Source organism: Passer montanus, unplaced genomic scaffold (genome assembly GCF_014805655.1).
Source record: "Passer montanus isolate IOZ18808 unplaced genomic scaffold, ASM1480565v1 scaffold2, whole genome shotgun sequence".
In the NCBI taxonomy this organism is placed as follows: Eukaryota; Metazoa; Chordata; class Aves; order Passeriformes; family Passeridae; genus Passer; species Passer montanus.
In genome coordinates, this window is record NW_024366591.1 from 23,673,164 (window position 1) to 23,692,230 (window position 19,067).

Genomic DNA, 19,067 nt, shown 5'->3' on the forward strand with positions numbered 1-19,067 from the left:
TTTTTTTTTTTTTTTTGTGGAGGGGGTAAGGCTGCTGAAGAGGCAATGGAAAGGATTTATGGTTATGTCTTTTTCTGGAAGCAGACAGAGAAAGTTCAAGGCATTCTTAGGGACTTTTCAACAGCCCTAATACATGCCACACAAAATATATTCTCAAACTAGGCTCCAGCAAAGGAACATGTTGCTGTTGTGGGTTTGGTTTTTTTTTGTCTGGCTGCTAAATAGCTTTTAAGTTTTCTAATCTTGTGGTAAGAAAGTAGTTCTGCTTTTTCCTGTTATGTAGAGTGTGAGATTCTAAAGTTAGGTACATGACAACATTTGTTCTGAAATGTTCTTTCTAAGCATCTTAGTATTGTAACTGGTGACTAGATGGAATACTGATAGCTTAGTTAAAATAGTTCCTTTAGTTCCTTTAAGATGTGATTACTGGTTTTCCTCTCCAAGCAACAGGTGAACAATAACTGTCTCTTATAATGTTTGGAAGTTATCCTCAGCTCACACCTCATCTCCTTTCTCACTGTCCTGCCCCGTGGATAGGACCTTGTGCTAAAATGCAGTGATTATACCACCTCTTCCTCATCTCCAGCTTGAATTTACGTCTGGTCAGTTTACAGATTAATACTTACGGCAGTGCTGTTGTTAAGCCCTTGAGTAATGAATTCTGCAACTTGCTAGAGGTTGTGTAATAATCGGTAATATTGCTCAGTCTACCAATCTTAGCAATGTATCGTGGATGCCCCGAGCCAGGTGTGCATGCTCTGGGCCAGGTGTGCATGCTCTGGGCCATGTGTGCATGCCCCGAGCCATGTGTGCATGCCCTGGGCCAGGTGTGCATGCTCTGAGCAAGGTGTGCATACTGTGGGCCAGGTGTGCATGCCCCGAGCCATGTGTGCATGCTCTGAGCAAGGTGTGCATGCTGTGGGCCAGGTGTGCTTCCGTGGGCCAGGTGTGCATGCTGTGGTTGTACCACCTCTTCCTCATCTCCAGCTTGAATTTACGTCTGGTCAGTTTACAGATTAATACTTATGGCAGTGCTGTTGTTAAGCCCTTGTGTAACGAATTCTGCAACTTGCTAGAGGCTGTGTAATAATCGGTAATATTGCTCAGTCTACCAATCTTAGCAATGTATCGTGGATGCCCCGAGCCAGGTGTGCATGCTCTGGGCCAGGTGTGCATGCCCCGAGCCATGTGTGCATGCCGTGGGCAGGTGTGCATGCCCTGGGCCAGGTGTGCAGCGTACCCGGGCAGCCGGCAGGCTGCCCCGGGACCGTGGCGAGGCCGGCGCTCTCCCGGCCCGTGCGGGCAGTCCCGTTGGCGCTCCGGGCGCGGCGGCCGCTGCCGCTGGGGCCGGGCCGGCAGCGCGGCGGGGAGCTCCGGCTGCAGCCCAGCGCCTCCGGGGGTGCTGAGAGGCGGCTGCCGGCAGCTGCACCGCGGCCAGGTCTGCTCCTGCACGGGGCAAAAGGCAGCACGGCTCGACTCCGATCTCTGAGCCGGGAGGGTACAAGCTTTGTGTGGATTTTAATTTTCCAGCCTGGTTTGTAAATTTATCCCCTCTGTCAGGTTATAATGCTTTGTTATAATTTTTATTTGGTATTTTTAGATGACGGCGTGTCAGAAGCAGTGGGTGAGGAATCAAGACGGCTCACCAGAGATCAGCTTTTTACATTAGTTGCAGCAGCTTCTATAAATTTCAGTTCGATGATGTGCTACTCAATCCTGGGACCCTTTTTCCCTTCAGAGGTAAACAAACAACTTAGCTACTCTCTGTGTTACTTTTTTGCATGTTGAAATTTTTAGAAATATCTTGAGCTCCATGGGACGTTTATGGCTAGCTGTAAGCTCTGAGTTAAGACTTTTCAGTCGTGGGAATTCAGTGATAGCATGATGCTGGTGTAGCTGAAGTGCATAAAATGGTGACCTGGATCTTGTCCATGGATTAATCTTCCCTGTGACTGCAGAGGAGAAGCAAACTAAGGAGATGAGATAGAAATCAAAGTGAATTCTTGGCAAAGTGAAATAATTTTTTGCTCAGTGTTGCATAGTTGTTTTGTAGAGCTGAGATTAAACTCTGCCAGGGTCCTGACTTGCATTTCTTTGCCCTAGTTTCTCAATGACTTTTTATTTATAGCTTCCTCTGTTAACTTATTCTGGGCCATCATTAACTGTGCTAACTTCCTGACCTAGGAAGGGGAAAAAAAATAAAATCTCTGCTTATGTTGAATGAATACAACAAAGAAGAAGATGGTCATGGTGCCTTTGTAGCAGAAGTCCATTTCTCTCATGACCAAATTGTTACAAAGTATTTACAAAGAAATGTTATTTTTGTCTCACGTATTTACAAAGGAATATTCTTTTTCTCTAAATATTCCTGTGTACTGCTTGTGCCCAAGTGAGTGTATTTGGCCAGCTAAATAACTAAAAAATTGTCTGGTGCTTGTTGTGGGGTGGTGTGTTGCAGTGAAGATAACAGATATCTCTGTTTACTGCCCTCTCACTGTGCAAGGGATCAAAATTTTGGAGCTAGTGCCCTTGCACACCAATTGAAGACACCTTTATATAGTCTGTCTGCCTGTTCAGCAAATAACACACTTCTATTCACTGATGAATTAACATTGCTTTTCCCTTGATGACCTATTAGAAATGCAACATGTCTTTTAATTGTGTTGTTACCTTTTGAGCCCCTACTGCCCTTGGGAAAAGAAATTGCTTTCTAACTGCATTAATAGACAACTAAAAAGATTTAAATATGCAAGGCATGAATGTTGTTCACCTCAAGAATTTGTCTGAGTCTCTACATGGTTGTGATCTTTTTTTGCAGGCAATAAAAAAAGGTGCCAGTAACACAGTTGTTGGCCTGATTTTTGGATGTTTTGCTTTGTTCAATTTCTTGGCTTCTTTAATATTGGGAAATTATGTAAGTATAATTGAAGCTGTAACTTTTTTTCTGTGGTGACACAGGTTAGTGCATGAAGGCAGTTCTGCAAGCCTGAGTAAAGAGATATCTTTTCAGTACTGCTACTGCAATTTTCTGTCTGCAATAACTGGAGTCTGACCAGTCAGTCTGAATGTCATCTAAGTCTTGTCAGTACTCTTCTGTTTTTCCTGAAAGTAGCATAGGGCAACAGGCATGTAACTGTTTTGTTTCTCTGGTTAACTGTTCTATTTGCTTTAGAGTAATCTGATCAATTCTGCTTTCTATGACCTCCTTTCTCCTACACCCCATTTTATTTGTGGCACTTACTTATATATATGGTTTGCCTTCGGTGACATTAAGGTGTTTTGTTTTTGGGTTTTTTTTTGTTTTTTTTTTCTTTAGTTAGCTGCACCTCTTCTTATTTTCTGATATGTTGCCTTTTTTCCTTTTTTTTTTTAAACATTTGCTCTGTTATGACTTTCTGCTGCTTAACTCAGTTTCCCCTTAACTTCCTTCTATAGTAATATGAGAGAAATGTCTCCAGTTCTTGTAACTTGAGCTTTCCCACAGATTCAGGATTTTTCTTGTGTTGAGGAAATCACAAATAAATTCTATAAATTTCTATAAATGTTTGTTTATGTGCTGCAACACTGCTGTTTATGCATTATTTGCTGGGGCTGCTCAGGAACATTCCCTAAGCTGGGGATGCTGCAGAGCAGCAGTTCAAAATCGTCTCTGTCTTTGACTGGGCAGCCTCTTTGTTGACCCTGTGGTGAGTGCTTTTTTCTGGTGCTGAGGTGGCTCATAAAGTGTCACATAAGTGCCATTCCTAAGTCAAAGTCTTGGTGCCCGTAGTGGTATTCAGCTGTGGCACAAGCCTCACCAAGTACTTTACAGGGGAGAGAGTGAATGTGCCATCCTCCATGCAGACTGCTGAAGTGAGCATCAATAGACCTGGACAGTGCAGCAATCAGAGGTCCTGAGGGTTTCTGTGAAACTCAGAAAATTTGGGCTGTAGTAATAATGGCTGAAAGGCAAGGACTTTGTTCAGGCCTGAACAGTAAAAGGGCCTGAAATACCTACTGTCCTTAGGGGAAGTTGCAGCGTGGAATTAGAAGCTCAGCTGTACTTTGTTGCGGGATCGAGTTTGCTTTATGGCATGCCTCCTGTCATGCTTCACTCTGGTGAGAGAGTCTGAAATGAAGAAAGGTGGGGTCCTTCCCTGGTGATGAATGGAGAGGCCTGAAAGTACCATACTTCCCGTGCCAAAGCTTTGTGCTGTTAAGGGTTGTCATAAATTTGCTTAAAAATCAGCTTGCATTGACTCTCACTAGCCAGATACCTGATGGGTATTGCTGGCCTTGCCTCAGTCAGTGATAGTCCTGGAGGGGAGGTTTGGAAACAAACTTTCTGCTTGTTTATAATGAGGAATGCTGCTGTAACCTGCTGCTCTGCAGAAGCTGCAGCATGCTGCTGTGAAATAGTTAACTGCAGCATTGTCTTACCTTTCTAAAACTGGGTTAAGTCACTTAACTGTTCAGAGTATTTTTAGGTTCATCATTGAATGAAGGCACACCAGCAGAAGCAGTGTTTCCCAATCTTTTAGTTACAGGTGCTATAAAGAGCCCATAATTTTTTGATTTCTTAACAGTAACTTACATTTAAAATTTTTGATCTTTCCTTGAAATACTAACATGTAAAAATGGTATTTAATTTACAGCTTTCACAAATTGGAGCAAAATTCATGTTTGTGTCAGGGATGTTTGTTTCAGGATGTGTGACCATTCTCTTTGGGTAAGTAATTTCTGTTGCTTGGTTTTGTTGCATTTGTGTTCTGATAATTTTCATCCATATGAAAAGGTGGACACAAAATTAGAAACTCTTGGGCATCTTTTGTGTGGTGGTTAGGTCATCTAACTTCTTGCATCTTTAATTTTTATTACCTCTTGTAAAGCAGAATGAACACTTCTCCCTTTCACTAGGTTTCAGAGTCTGGTTACCTTTGAAAGCAGAGGAGGTAGGTTCTGCCTATTTAAGTAGTAGTTCACAGACAGCAAGAAGTCTGTCAAAGGTGCAGCAATAAGAAAACTATTTCTGCACAATATTTTAATTATTCTTTCCTTAAAAATATTTGGTTTAAATGGGAAGCCTGATAGGCAAAGCTAAGTCACTAATTTTAGCATAATAAATGTTTTATCAACAATGAAGGAATCTCTTACTAGTTAATTCTAACACATTGCATCAGACTTCTTGCACAGGTGCTTGGGAAAGCTGTGGAATACAACAAAGGTAGCATTGCAGTTTTTCACAGGTTACAATTTTCATGCTCTATTCACTGCCAAGTAAAGGGGAAAAGCTGCCAGAAATAGTTTGGTGGAGTTTGAATAATTTCACTGATGTGGTTCAAAGATAAGTAATAGAAAGCATTGAGTGTCTTGTAACTGTGTCTTTTAATGAGCAAGAAATGATGCTCTAGGGCCTTTAGTAGATGGCTTCTTCCATCCTGAGAGAGACCCAATTTACTGTTGGGATTTTTCTTTTCCAGAATGCTTGACAAGGTGCCAAGTGGACCAATATTCATCGGTTTCTGCTTTTTAGTAAGAGCAATGGATGCAATAAGCTTTTCAGCAGCAATTACAGCATCGTTCTCAATCCTTGCAAAGGCATTTCCCACTAATATAGCTACTGTCCTGGTAAGTTCAGAAAGCAGTGGTACAGCTGGGCTCCAGCTCTATGACAAATTGCCAGTGGGCAGCCTAAAATCAGGAGTAAATTTGTTGTCTCATATGCAGGCTTATTTGGAATCATCATGTAGTGTTTTGTTTCTAATCTAGAATCACAATACTAGAACAAGTTTAGACTGTAGCATAACTCTGGTTAGATATAAATTAAGCAATATATATTAGTTGCTTGTGCTTTGAAGACAGATGACTATTATTGGCAGTAGTTATCTCTTCAGTGAAAATCAAGACAAAATACAAATAAAATACTAGTAGAGCTTTTAGTGACTACTTCTACCTGGATGGTAAGGATCCATATGAATTGGTTAAAAAAAAGGAAAATTAATTCAAATGGTTTTGATTTAAATGACTGAAAGATGCAAAACCGAAACAATTTTGGCTTAGTTTTTCTAATCTGTTGCTAAAAGTTATGTACGAAAAGATGAGAGCTAGAATTTCTTGAAATTTGGAGGGCAGTATTTCTGATTGTCAACAATTCATTTCAAACAGAGATATTACCCTTTTTCAGTTGGGGTTTTAAGGTGTTAAATAAAAGTTTTGTGTTTAATAAAATACTGCTTTCTCTGTCTATTCTTCAATACATTCTGATTTTCAGTTCAAATATATTCTGTCAGAAATAACTGGGTTAAATGAGTGAGCAAATATTGAGAACTTATTTAAGAACATTAAGTAAAATTAGAAAAGTTTCTGATTTTATTAATATTTTTGTTAAGCTGCTTAATTACTTCTATAAATATATATCTATAAGAATATGTCTTTATAACTAGAAAGAAACCTACTAAGTTGTATCAGCAGTGATTAGCTGACCTTTTCATTGAAGGAATTTGTATATTGTAATCATGTTTTGGATTTATTCAGTCAATAAGGTTAAGGTTTCTTGTTGCAAATTTTAAAACATAATTTAAATAGGTAAGTAACTAATGTTGACTTAAAGGGAATTAATTACCCATTTTATATTCAGAATTAAAAAGAAAAGAATTTCTGTTATGGCAGCACAGTAACCATGGATGCATGGCTGAAAATGATATGTGGTGGTGGAGGTCATCTCAAGACCAGAATCAGAAATGCTGTACAGCTGTGGCTTGGTACCTACCTTTGTTTAAAATCTAGAAAGGGTGCTATAAAAAGACAGATGACTGCTAAATGTTTATGTTTTTACTGTATTGTGTACTCTAGTGTCTTGCTCTGCTTGAGAATAAAACCTCTTCATATTTATTCATGTAGATTTAGTGTCCTAAAATGGGCATGATGGAGAGTTCTTGTTACTGTTAGCTCTGAGGCAGGAGGCAGAAGAAAGAGCTGATTGTTTGAGCAAGGTGCATCCTAGGGTAAAATTGAAGCCTGAAGGAGTGGATGAGGCTTTTTTTAGCCTTGCTCTCTGTTGTCCTTCTTGATAGTGCTAGATGCTGGAAAGCACCTTTCATCTCCTTACCATTTTGTACAAGTTCTCAGCCTTCCTTGTTGGGTACCCTAGAGGGTATATGGGGAAGTTATTAAATATAGGCACATGAGCCTTGTTGGAGTGGGAAGTTGAGCATCTGTCAACGTGATCCCTCTGTGGAGGGAAGGAGGTGTGGACTTCAGAACGTTAGCAATCTTGCTTCTCTTACAGTATCCTCTGATCTGTAGTACTGCAATGTCTCAGCCTCCCCACCAGGCCCTCCCCACTTCATTAACTTAGAAGGGCTAAATGATGTACAGCCCCACATCATGCAAATTATTTGAACCAAAGTCTCACAGATCAAATGTTTTTTATGGCTAGTGAGCAACAAAAGTGAAAGCATCATCTGAATGCATGATGTTAATGGCCATACCTAGTTATTTTCTTTGCTATGAAAGAAAAAGATTGCAACCCTAAACTGACCTAGGGTAAAGAACTTGGCTTTTGCTGACTCTGACTGTTTTCAGGACATTTGACTACTCTGACTTGTATCAGTAAAACTAAAGATGAGGATGATTTCCTGGAGTATCTTTCTGGGTTCTGGAAGTTATCAAAACTTTTATCTGTAAGTAGTTATTACCACCAGCTCTTCCTGGTGGTCTAAGCATTGATTAATCAAGTGTTGAGGCAGATGTTGACAGTGGTGACTATGACGTTGTAGCACAAGAATGCATCTGTATTACTGTCCTTTTACAAATTAGTATCTTATAAAACATACCAGATTATTAAATTATATGCAAAACAATCTGAGTTATCCCCATTGCAGTTTCATTATTTTTTCCTACCTCTAGGGAGTGAGTCCAAACACTTGTTTATGGAGAGAAAGCTTTAACTTGGCACATATATTTCATCCCATGAGATAATGACCCTTATGAGTAGGTTTGTTTAGGTCCTTTCCCTCAGGCTGGAGTGTAATGGCAGGTGGGAGAGGTGATCCCTTCAGCCTGAACTGTCCTGTGGATGCTTTCTGCTACTGGAGCATTTGCCTTGCCTCAAGACTGAGATCTGTTAGGTGACAGCAGAGTTGAGAATGCTGCAGTACAGGTGGTTCCCTGTAGTGAAGAAAAAGAGGTCATGGCTGTCACACACACAACTGTGGAATTACCTTTGCTATCCCACCCTGTGAAGGTCACTGCTAGCTCTTGTCCTAGCAATGCAGTGTCTTGCTTTTCACTACCCTGGATGTGTTGTGCTGCTCCTCAGACACATGGCTTGCTTTGTATTGTTGTATTGTATTTTCTCAACACACTGACTTCCTTTCTGCTTGTTTTTTCATGTTTTAGGGCAGCCTTGAAATTTTTTCAGGACTTGGACTGGTGCTGGGCCCACCTTTGGGTGGCTTTTTGTATCAATCATTTGGTTATGAGGTCCCTTTCATCACACTGGGATGCATAGTGTTGACTTTGGTCCCTGTGAATATGTGCATATTGCCAAGATATGGTAAGCATCCTTCTACCTGCTTCCTTCACTCACCTTAACTTCTCATGTACTTCTGTGTCTTTAAAAAAGAGTTGGCTTCTGGAGTCTGATCCAAGTCAAAGGGCAAAACTCTAGTTGAATTATCATCTTGATCAGGCCCATGTTTGATGCTAACCTAAATTCATGAGATGGCCTGGAATTAACACAACTCCTCATAGCCATTTCTGTAAACAGTTGGAACTCTATGGAAGTGAACTGAGATATATTTTTGTTTTCTTTTGTCTTAGATTTAGGGCTTGTAAAGGATCAGTTGTGTCTGCTTCCTATAGGTTTGTCATTACAACTAGTTGAAGAAAAGCTGGAGACAGATTTTGCCTAAAACAGGAGAATTCAACATGTTTGAGGAGTTAACAGTGGAGGGGAAAACTAATTATAGGGAGAAAAAAAGTGTTTATTTGTACTGAGCAATGCAGGATCTGATTAACATGAAAGAATGTTAAATTTAATAAAGGAGGGGTTTAATGAAGTGCTGGAGGTCATATAAATTTATTAAATTTTAGATGATCCTGCTTGGACAGAAAACTAGCTTAAAGCTAAGTCCTCATGCAAGACTATAATTGTAATGTTACAGTTGAGTTATTCTTTTCTAGAGAAAAAAACAAACAACTAGTAACTTTGAAATGCTTCTTTAATATTTTTTTTAATACAAAAACCATGGAAAATAACTTCAAGTATATTGGCTTTTAGAAGAAGCTTACAATGATTAACCATGTGTTGCTACTGCTGACTTTCCCCCCTGACCTCCCCAAGCTCTGAAATCGTCATGATATTGCTGCCAGTGTGGAAGTATACTACATAAATGTTAGCGCTGAGCTGGTGGATGCTAATGCTTGAACTTTCAGTTCTTTGTATGCTTTGAGATCACATTCAGGTATTATAGGAGAAGCACCATCAGGAAGAGGGCCTGACTTAAAACTCCCGCATAACCATGACATCTAAAAAAAGTTTGCTGGAGTACAAATCGAACATGTTGGAGTTCAATTAGTTGTTTAAAAATGTGGCTAGACCTCAATTGACAAATAGTAATGTTACTCTCAAAGCATGTTTCTTTTATTGAATATGAATTGTTCATGTATGTGTTCTTGTATCAAGCTGAGACATATTCATGAGGATTTCATTGTATAAATGCTAGCAGAGGAGCAAATAGTTTTTTTCACATAATTGAAGCAATACATTCTTTATTTCTTTTCAAGTTGGGGATTTGCAGTGTTAGAATCTAAAATGTATGCTTTTCTTCACCTATTGAATTTTTAGTTTTACTATAAAAATAGTGTAGCACATAATAATCAACTATTGACTTTCATCTGTTGTGCAAAGGAGTAAGAAGACTAAAAAAAGATCTATTTATTTTCTAAAGCAAGAAGATCAATCGTGAGCTTATGCTGCTGAAAATGATGCAGTTTCTCCCCTCTTCTATTGAAACAGATTCGACTCCTAGGAAAGAATCCTTTTGGAAGCTCATTCTTCTGCCAAAAGTCCTAATACTCTGTCTCACTATATTTTCTCTAAGTGCATGCTTGGGTTTTTTTGATCCCACAATATCTTTATTTATCTTAAAGAAGGTAAGTCCTGCTAACGTGCAGTGAAGTCTTGACTTAATTACATTTATAACGAGTTACTCACTATTCATTATCCTTAACAAAGTTGAAGTTTAAATTGAAGACACTGCTTTAGTTAACTGTTAGTTGCATGAATTCCAAATAACTTGATTTCCACAGTACTGATAAGTCAGTATCTATTGCACCATCTCTTTCTGCTAGGTCTTGATAACTTTGAGAATTAAGAAGTGTAAGGCCTTTTAAAATGGACTTTCTCCACTTAAATGTCTTTCAGCTGCAAAGTACTGTCTCTGAATAGGGCATAGACACGGCTTTTGTAAAAAAGGGATTTTTTTCTTCCTTCCTGAAATCAAATTCTTGAAAGCTGCTGCAGTCATTGACAGTGTTACATCTCTTGATGTGAAGCTCTTTAAGATTCTGTTCCTAGGTAAAATAAAGCAGTGGTCATTGAGGGCTTTATTTATGAATTGTTTTTCCAAGGGGTAATGTTTCACAGATGGCTGTGCTACTTTTTGTCTGCCTAGTCTGTACTTTAGCACTTGTCCGGGGTGGAGGAGACTTGATGCTAACTTCTTTCATCAGTGGAGATGTGAATGTACATCTTCCCTCTCCCAGGAGGGACCTGAAATTATCCCACTGTAGAGTCTGTGTGCTTCTATGACTCTTCTGTTTTCCCTCTGCTCTGTGCTGACAGATACTTGCTGTGAAAGGGCTGTGGCCCTCTTGGCAAGTATTCTAACCACTAAATTAAAGTTATTATCATGTATTTGCATATGGCAAGGAAATAGTGAATATTTATCTAGTCTATACTATGTGAACCATCTTGGAATACCTTATAACTCTTAGTTAAAGCACTTATTTGAGAAACTAAGGTGCTTTTAAATCATTACACATTTTGTTTCAATGCAGAAATATGTGTCCCTATTAGGAAAATATGGGCCTCGGGGTGTCAGCAAAAAACCTCTTATTCCTTCCAATAAAAATCATCCTTTGGTTGAAAAGTTGGAGTTGAGTTTTATGGCACTGCTTACTTTTAAGATGTGCTGATTAACAATGGATGAATACAGTACTTAGGCTTTTCTAATGCAAATAAAACTAAAGATTGGAGATGTAGAGACTAAATCTGTTGAAATTTCAGTATCTGAAATGTCTGTTTCAAGTGTGTCAAATTGTAATGTTAGAATCCAGTGTGCCACTGTAGGGGGACATAGCATGTTTCCTCCTGACATTATTTAGGCTTTATATGAGTACAGTTGTGTCAGTTGTGTACCTGACACAACTGTACTCATATAAAGCCTAAATAAAGTGTTGGTGAAAGCAAAGAAACTGAAGCTCTGTGGATGATTTCAAATACATTAAAAACCTCTCCAGGTTATCAGTAAGATACTTAAAATTGCACTTTTCAGTATTTTGACTTAATATATAAATGTTGGATTGTCCTTAATGAATGTAGCATATATGGTTTGTCTTGGTTTTTGTTTTATTGATCTTCCTTTCCATAGTTCACACTCCCAGCTGGTTATGTGGGCTTGGTGTTCCTTGGTTTGGCACTCTCATATTCCCTGTCTTCTCCCCTCCTTGGCCTCGTAAGCGACAGACTGCCGGTGAGTCCTACCCTGCTGTGTGTGCAGGGTGACTGAAGCACTCCGTGCATTTGCTTGAAGGTGGGGAACAGTGGATGAAACAAAGGATCTAGGCCTGGTCTTGTAAAGGGATCTGCCTTTCAAGACGTTGCACATGCACCCATTGCTGCCATGTGGGAGGTCTCTTTTGCAAGATCCAGGATAATTGAAGAATGTCCAAGTCAGTAAAGGAAATCAGACAAGCAGCTGAAGTGTGCTGAGCTTTTCTAGTGGACTAAGCACAAACTTTTTCAAAGCAATATGGAATAGAGAGTAGGAAAATATGTCCCAGTTATCCATGCTTTTAACCACATCTAATTTTATTAGCTTTTGAGAAGAGGAGTAAAGATGTTTTGGTTAGCTGTATTGACTTTATTTCCTAAAAAGTGTAATATTCAAATTAGAGCAGCACAGTGGGCTGCCTAACCTTTAGCCTGATCCTTTAGCTCTTAACAGCACCACAGAAAGAGACTTTGACAGTGGTACATCTAAAACTGCCTATTTGACACCCAGTGTTAATTGATAAAGGAAACCTACACTTTGAATACTATGCCTGAAGGACAGTGACAGTTTTATGATAATTTTTTTCTGACACAAACTAGTAATGCCCTTTGTACATGAGAACTACATAGAATCATAGAATGGCCTGGGTTGGAAGGAAGTTAAAGATCATCATGAAATGCTACAGGGTGTTTTATTAAAGAAGACTAAAACCTAAAATACTTTGCTATCCAAGAAGGATCATTGCTCAGTATCCTGAAATCTCTGTACTAAGTCACTGCTGCCAGTAATTGCATCTGGGGTGAGGAAACAAGAATTTGTTGTTTCTTGATATACATGACAAATTCCCAGTTTTAAATTGCATAGCTTTTCCTTTTCTTACACAGCACATCAGGAAGTGGCTGCTGATATTTGGAGACTTAATGACAGCAGTGTGCCTTTTCATGCTAGGACCTGCTCCTGTACTGCACATTGAAAGGTACTGCCTCTACCTGAGCCTGTCCCACTATGTGATGTTTCCAGCCATAGTCATGTATGTCCGTAAGTCTGTAATTAGCAGCTCTGACCATGAAACAGATTAGGTTTTTAACTTCTACCTTTGACCATGAAACATAGTTGTTTTTTGATGTTGTAGCATGAGACTGTGAGTGTAAAGCTGTGAAAGCATCTGAAAACAGAGATTTTACAGCTTCATAAAATAGACACTTTTCTTTTGCTTTTTTAGTGTTACTGTGTTCATGTTAATGTTCCTAATGGTAGGAAGAATGTTGCTTTTTATTTTCCTTCCCTCAGAGTTTTGTGGCATTTCCTGTTCAGCAAAACAAAGTTCTCATTTTGTCTTATTTTTCCAAATTTTTCTGTTTCATCAGTGTTTTTAAACTATGGGGTTTATTTGCATGGCTGTGCAGCAGTACTGATTGTACTTCTTCTCTCTGTATATAGCCTGCTGAGAAAAGTGACAGCTTATAGCTTTGTTGTCACTAGCAAAGACAATGTCTGTTTTATCTGAAAGCTGTAATGTCATATTTCTCAAGTTAATTCACAGCAAAACATTCTGCTACATTAACAAAACAACTACACAATCCTTTTGTCCTAGGTTAGATACTGTAATAGGCTTGTTAATGCATATAACTCCTCCTAGGTTGGTAATTTTTAAATATCAGAGGTTTGTAACTGGTGCGGTTTCAAATTCAGATCATAGATTTGAGCTGGGGAGAAAAATAAATTAGTAAAGGCTTCAAAATTCTTTAGCTAAGTATATTGGTTGTATTATATTAGGCTACAAAATTTTCACTTCAAGATCCTTCACTTCTGCAACAAACCAAGTCTGATGCTTGCACACAGACGTTGCTCAATTAACTTCATCTAACTCTTCCCTATATGCATGTCATAAAATGAACTGCATTTGATAAGAAAATATATAATTTGAGCACAAGTTCTCATATTATTTTACAAGGTCTTTTTTCTGAAGCATAGAATTGGATTTTTCAAGTATTAGTATTGGCTTCAAGACACATAGTTTGCTGATCAGTCAGGGAGAGCTGATACAACAGCCTTCAGTCACATGGAGTCCTTACTGAAAAGAGTCTTCAGCAGCTAACTTCTTGTAAATGCTTCTCTTTCAGTCAGCTGTGGATGTTTGTGCTAGTGTTGGTTTTGATTGGCTTTTCCCTTGGCATGAGTGCTATCCCAGTGTTTCCAGAGATCCTGCAATGTGCATAGTAAGTAACTCAGTCCAACCCTTCTTTCATGTTACTGACACTAGGAATCTGTAACTGTTTTTCAGGGGTGAAGTGTGGCTTTTTGGCCCCCTTTTGAGGCAAAGGCAGATAGTGACACTCAAATGTTTCCACTACTCTATTGTCTTAGTTTTTTCTGATTGAACACCCCAGTCATTATTCTCCCAGTATAACTTTGTAAATGTGTACCTCAGTAATGACCTAGAAGGGTCTTGATTTACTCTTATTACTATGTTCCTTTTGGAACAAGGTCTTTGCTTCTAAAAAGCCACCTGTCACAGTTTCACACTTGCCATATGAAACGTGGGGAATTGGTGTGATGGTGTGATCTTAACTTGCGAGAAAACAGAGATGTGGAATGGCACTGCAATCCTTCAGAGACGCAGTGAAGAAGAGAGTACTGGGTAAACAGAAATTCTACTGTGCACTTTTGCTTGTTGACTATTTATGTGGTGTGCAAATTAAAAGGAGGAGAAAAAGTCTATAGGGAGTCTACTTGTGTCTCAGGCTACAGACTGAGCCACAGTGTGTGTTGTACTACACCAGCTGATCTGTCTTTCTGCAGTGAGAATGGATTTGAAGAAGGTCTGAGTCTTCTGGGACTGGTGTCTGGGCTCTTCAATGCCATGTGGTCTCTTGGGTAAGTGTACCCCTTTTTTGTAAGCTATGAGAGTTCAGCTGTTCCACACTACTGCCACATGGAAACCTGGCTGTTGCTGTGTTGACCTTGGTTCAAAAGTTTCTTGCTTGACGGGTGCCTGGTAGGCATGTTAAAGCTTTTTACCCAACAAAAGGTAAAACTTTTATTTTGACAATGCTCTGAATTTGTCTTGAAACATATCTTCTGCATATCAAAAACCTGCAGTGATTAAAGTGGATGTTTGCTTGCACTTTTCTGTGATCATTTTTCCTTTCACGAAAATATCTAATGCTCAATATAAATGTGAACCTTAATTTTTTACAAAGCTAAGTCCACCCAGGCAGAGTGAGGTAGATGTCTGCTCCTGACTAATTCTGTTTTCAACATTTTCAACATTTCCTCCTTTTGTCAGGGATAGCTTAAGGTAGAATCTTCTTTTTAAGCCACAGAAATTCTTCAAGATTTATGCTTGTATAGCTTAGCAGAGTGTGTCTGTAACTCTATAACTCTCTATAGTCAGGGTCATCGTCCCAGAAATAAGTGAAAGGTGCTACTGGCTGAGTGGCCCTTCAGAGCTGTCACTCAGTGGGAAGTGACAAAGTGCCCTATTGGCAGTCACTTACAGGATATTTTTATCTGTCCTTGTAGTCCTCTGTGGCTGCAGGTATGTTTCAGTGGCACAAATTTGCACCATTTTTTTTCTAAGATCCAACTGTTTAGCAGTCCTGTTTATTTGGTATAGGATTTAGTACAGTATAAAGTTAGCAAACCCCAGGTTTATACTGCTATCAAGCCTGGTTTTATAATGTAACTTGCTTCCAGGAAGTCTCTCTATTTTTACACAGTTTTGTCCCTTTCTGGTGTGAGAGACCATAATATGTAAGACCTTTCTAAAGAGACAGCAACTGTGTAACCTTTATAACCTGCATTTTTAGACAGGCATGAAGGGCACAAATTTGCACCATTTTTTTTCTAAGATCCAGCTGTCTAGCAGTCCTGTTTATATGCTATAAAGTTTAGTGCAGACACAGGTAGTACAAAGTTAGCAAACCCCAGGTTTATGCTGCTATCAAGCCTGGTTTTGTAATGTAACTTGCTTGAAGGAACTCTCTAGTTTTACATAGTTTTGTCCCTTTCTGGTGTGAGAGTCCATAATATGTAAGACCTTTCTAAAGAGACAGCAGCTGCACAGCCTTTATAATCTGCATTTTTAGACAGGCAGGAAGATGCAGGGCAGTTAAACACAGCTGAACCTTACAGTGACTGTGTTTGTCACATTGTGCCTCCCCACCTGCTTATATTCATCAGACCTTTGTCTTGAAGTTTAGAAACTTTATGTTTTGAGGGATGCAACTTTGAATTTCTCTTGTGATAGAATTGATCAGCATAGATGGTTTCGTAGAGCATCTTAATTGAGTTCCTTAATTGAGTCTCTCTGCTGAAAAAGACTGCATTCAGCTTTCTGATGTGGATCTTGTTTCCAGATGAGGAGGTAATTACATTTATTGGGGCCTTGGCAAACACTAAATTCATACTTATTGTGGATTTTAGGAAAGTTAGGTCTGTGAAAGAAAATCTCTTTGTTGTCAAAGGTGAGAGTCTATGAAGGAAGGCCACAGAACCCAGTAAAACAGTTCTTTGAGAATATGGTATGTTATCCTTTATGTTTGGGATGCCAATACCTGATTTTGATTTGATGCAGGGCATTTGTAGGTCCAATTCTGGGAGGATTTCTAAATGAAGAGCTGGGTTTTGAATGGGCCGCAGCCATCCAAGGAGGCTGGCCACTGTTAAGTGTAAGTAATTACATGGGTTTTTTTGTATCTGTTGCAGTTATAAGCTATTGCATAAGTCTGTTATAAGTACTGCAGTTGTAACTGGCTGTTTCCTCAAAGGGTCTCGCAACTGGAATATTTTATATCATTGAGGCAACCAGGAGAAGGTATGCTGAGATATTTCTTATTTATTTTGCTTGCAATCATATAAAGCAAAACTTTGAAATCTGTACTTGCATTTTTTCTCACTAGCAACCTAATAATGAATGATAAGATGAGCAATAAAAACATTGCTGAAATAATTTGTCTGTATCGTTTCCTAAATCCCTACTGGCCTAAACAGACAGCTAAAACAGGCAATGTCTATTCTATACAAGCAGCAGGACTGTGGCATTAATGAGCAAACCCTACTGATAGGTCCTCCATCAGGAAGGTGTCTGTGAGCTGGAATTGTTTGGATGGTCACATGCAGAGAGCAGTGGTCAATGTCCAGACACAGACTAGTGATGAGTGGTGTCCCTCAGGGGTCTGTCTTGAGACCAGTACTGTTTAGTATCCTTACAACTAAAAAAGGGTAGATTCAGACGAGATATGAGGAAAAGAATTTTACAGTGAGGGTAGAAACACTAGACCAGGTTGCCCAGAGAGGTAGTGGATGCCTCATCCATGGAAACATTCAGGCCCAGGGTGGACATAGCTCTGAGCAACCTGGTCTAGTTTAAGATGTTGCAAATAATTTGTCTGTATGGTTTCCTAAATCCCTACTGGCCTAAACAGACAGCTAAAACAGGCAATGTCTATTCTATACAAGCAGCAGGACTGTGGCATTAATGAGCAAACCCTACTGATAGGTCCTCCATCAGGAAGGTGTCTGTGAGCTGGAATTGTTTGGATGGTCACATGCAGAGAGCAGTGGTCAATGTCCAGACACAGACTAGTGATGAGTGGTGTCCCTCAGGGGTCTGTCTTGTATCTGTCAGTACTGTTTAGTATCCTTACCAACAACTAAAAAAGGTAGATTCAGACTAGATATGAGGAAAAGAATTTTACAGTGAGGGTAGAAACACTAGACCAGGTTGCCCAGAGAGGTAGTTTCCATCCATGGAAACATTCAGGCCCAGGGTGGACATAGCTCTGAGCAACCTGGTCTAGTTTAAGACGTTGTACCCATGGCAAGGTAGCTGGACTAGCTGACCTTTAAAGGTCCCTTTCAGTCTGAACCCCTGCATGATCATGGGAATGAACAGTGAATGGTTCTGTGCAGATGTAGGGAATCAAATCCAGTGATCCATGTAGTTCTTTGCATGTAATGTGCTTCTTTACCTATGATGTTTGTATCACATAGAAGTCTCTAGAGAATATGAAATCTGTGTTATCTCTCCTGTTCTTTTCCTTTTGTGAACAGTTCCAGTTCCAGCCTGCAAAATCATCCTGGTGATAATGAAGAAAGGACTCGTCTAATGGGCAATGAAACGTAGCCAGACATACTTTCAATTCTCTGTTTGCTGTTGTGGTGTAACCTAGTATTGAGGTGACTGGCCTTAACACTGCTTCATTATTCTGGAGCTGGGACATGATCCCTTAGTGAACAACCAGTTGTGGTTTAATTGTAGAGGCATTACTGTTTTGAAACACTAAACACTGACTGCCTTTCTTTTGGAAGTTCTCCTAAATGATGAGTAACACTCAGCTGTCAGCCTATTTAATTGTGTTCCATGTACAGCGCACCACTGTATGTGAAAAGAGGTCTGGTTTCCATGCCTGTGTGTGCTGTGCATTATTCTTGGGAAAAGCTACTATTTTGCTACCATGATTTTCTGTACTTTTTTAAAGGAAGTTCATTACTTTGTAAAAACAGAATTTGAAACTGTAAATGACGAAGCACAATATTGTTTTCAATAAAGCAACTTTTTCCCTAAGTTTTGTACATTTTCTTAGATAACAAGAGTCTAAAATACTTCTGGTCTACCAGCACTTGTGTTTTCTTGAGAATGCCTGAAAATGAGATGCAAAAATAATGAAAATTTGCCATATCTACAGAGTAAAAACTGATCTTCAGTCCTGGGGGAGACTTGTCATCTGGTGAATGCATTTATATACATACACAAAAGATAAATGCATATTTGTGTTATATATGAAGACCTAGCTTGGTGATTTTGAGATTTATTTTGCTAATAAATGCTAGCTGGAATGTTTGTACTAATTGCTTCTGCAACAGCAAATCTATAAGGTCTCTGGAGCTACTGTGGAAAAAAAACCCATTTCCTCACCTCTTCGGATGCTCAGCTGAAGATATGCAAGGGGAACTGAGACAAGGACACTCCTGACAAACTCACGCTAGACTTCTTGACCTCAGTTGTGACAAAAGTATTTTAATTTGTCATTGAGCCCATAACTGGTTTCTAGAAGGGCTTCTCTGTGGTGGCTTTTTACCACAAATAAGAAAAGTGGTCTGTCCTAGCAACTTGCAGTCAGTTTCTTCTGTGAATAGTTCCTGGATTTTACATAAGAAATATTTCTTTCTCTGCCAGAGCTCTTTTGGACTAGAAACAACTGCAGCTGTGGTAGCCAAATGGCTGTGGAACTTCAGGGTACCAAAGGGCAGGCTTCCCCAAGGAACATCTCGTTAATAGCTTCCTTTCCATTTTGTATCAGA

The 19,067-nt window shown here is 39.4% G+C and overlaps 1 protein-coding gene across 1 annotated transcript; it reads left to right on the forward strand.

Moving 5' to 3' along the window:
- The first annotated feature begins 1,194 nt into the window (after nucleotides 1-1,194).
- SLC18B1 (solute carrier family 18 member B1) lies at nucleotides 1,195-18,330 on the forward strand. The gene is made up of 14 exons (XM_039707125.1): nucleotides 1,195-1,498; nucleotides 1,601-1,740; nucleotides 2,819-2,914; nucleotides 4,635-4,708; nucleotides 5,460-5,607; nucleotides 8,380-8,536; nucleotides 10,001-10,137; nucleotides 11,637-11,738; nucleotides 12,644-12,735; nucleotides 13,883-13,978; nucleotides 14,562-14,636; nucleotides 16,339-16,432; nucleotides 16,532-16,578; nucleotides 17,817-18,330. Exons 1-14 carry the CDS (start codon nucleotides 1,195-1,197, stop codon nucleotides 17,887-17,889), a joined length of 1,635 nt encoding a protein of 544 aa, XP_039563059.1. The 3' UTR covers nucleotides 17,890-18,330.
- The last annotated feature ends 737 nt before the right edge of the window (nucleotides 18,331-19,067 follow it).

Bases quoted from the DNA above. Each gene is read 5' to 3' on its own strand.
- SLC18B1 (XM_039707125.1), top strand. From the start codon at position 1,195: ATGCCGTGGGCAGGTGTGCATGCCCTGGGCCAGGTGTGCAGCGTACCC. The intron at 10,138-11,636 runs GTAAGTCCTGCT...TCCTTTCCATAG, and splicing joins CTTTATTTATCTTAAAGAAG to TTCACACTCCCAGCTGGTTA. The intron at 11,739-12,643 runs GTGAGTCCTACC...TTTCTTACACAG, and splicing joins TCGTAAGCGACAGACTGCCG to CACATCAGGAAGTGGCTGCT.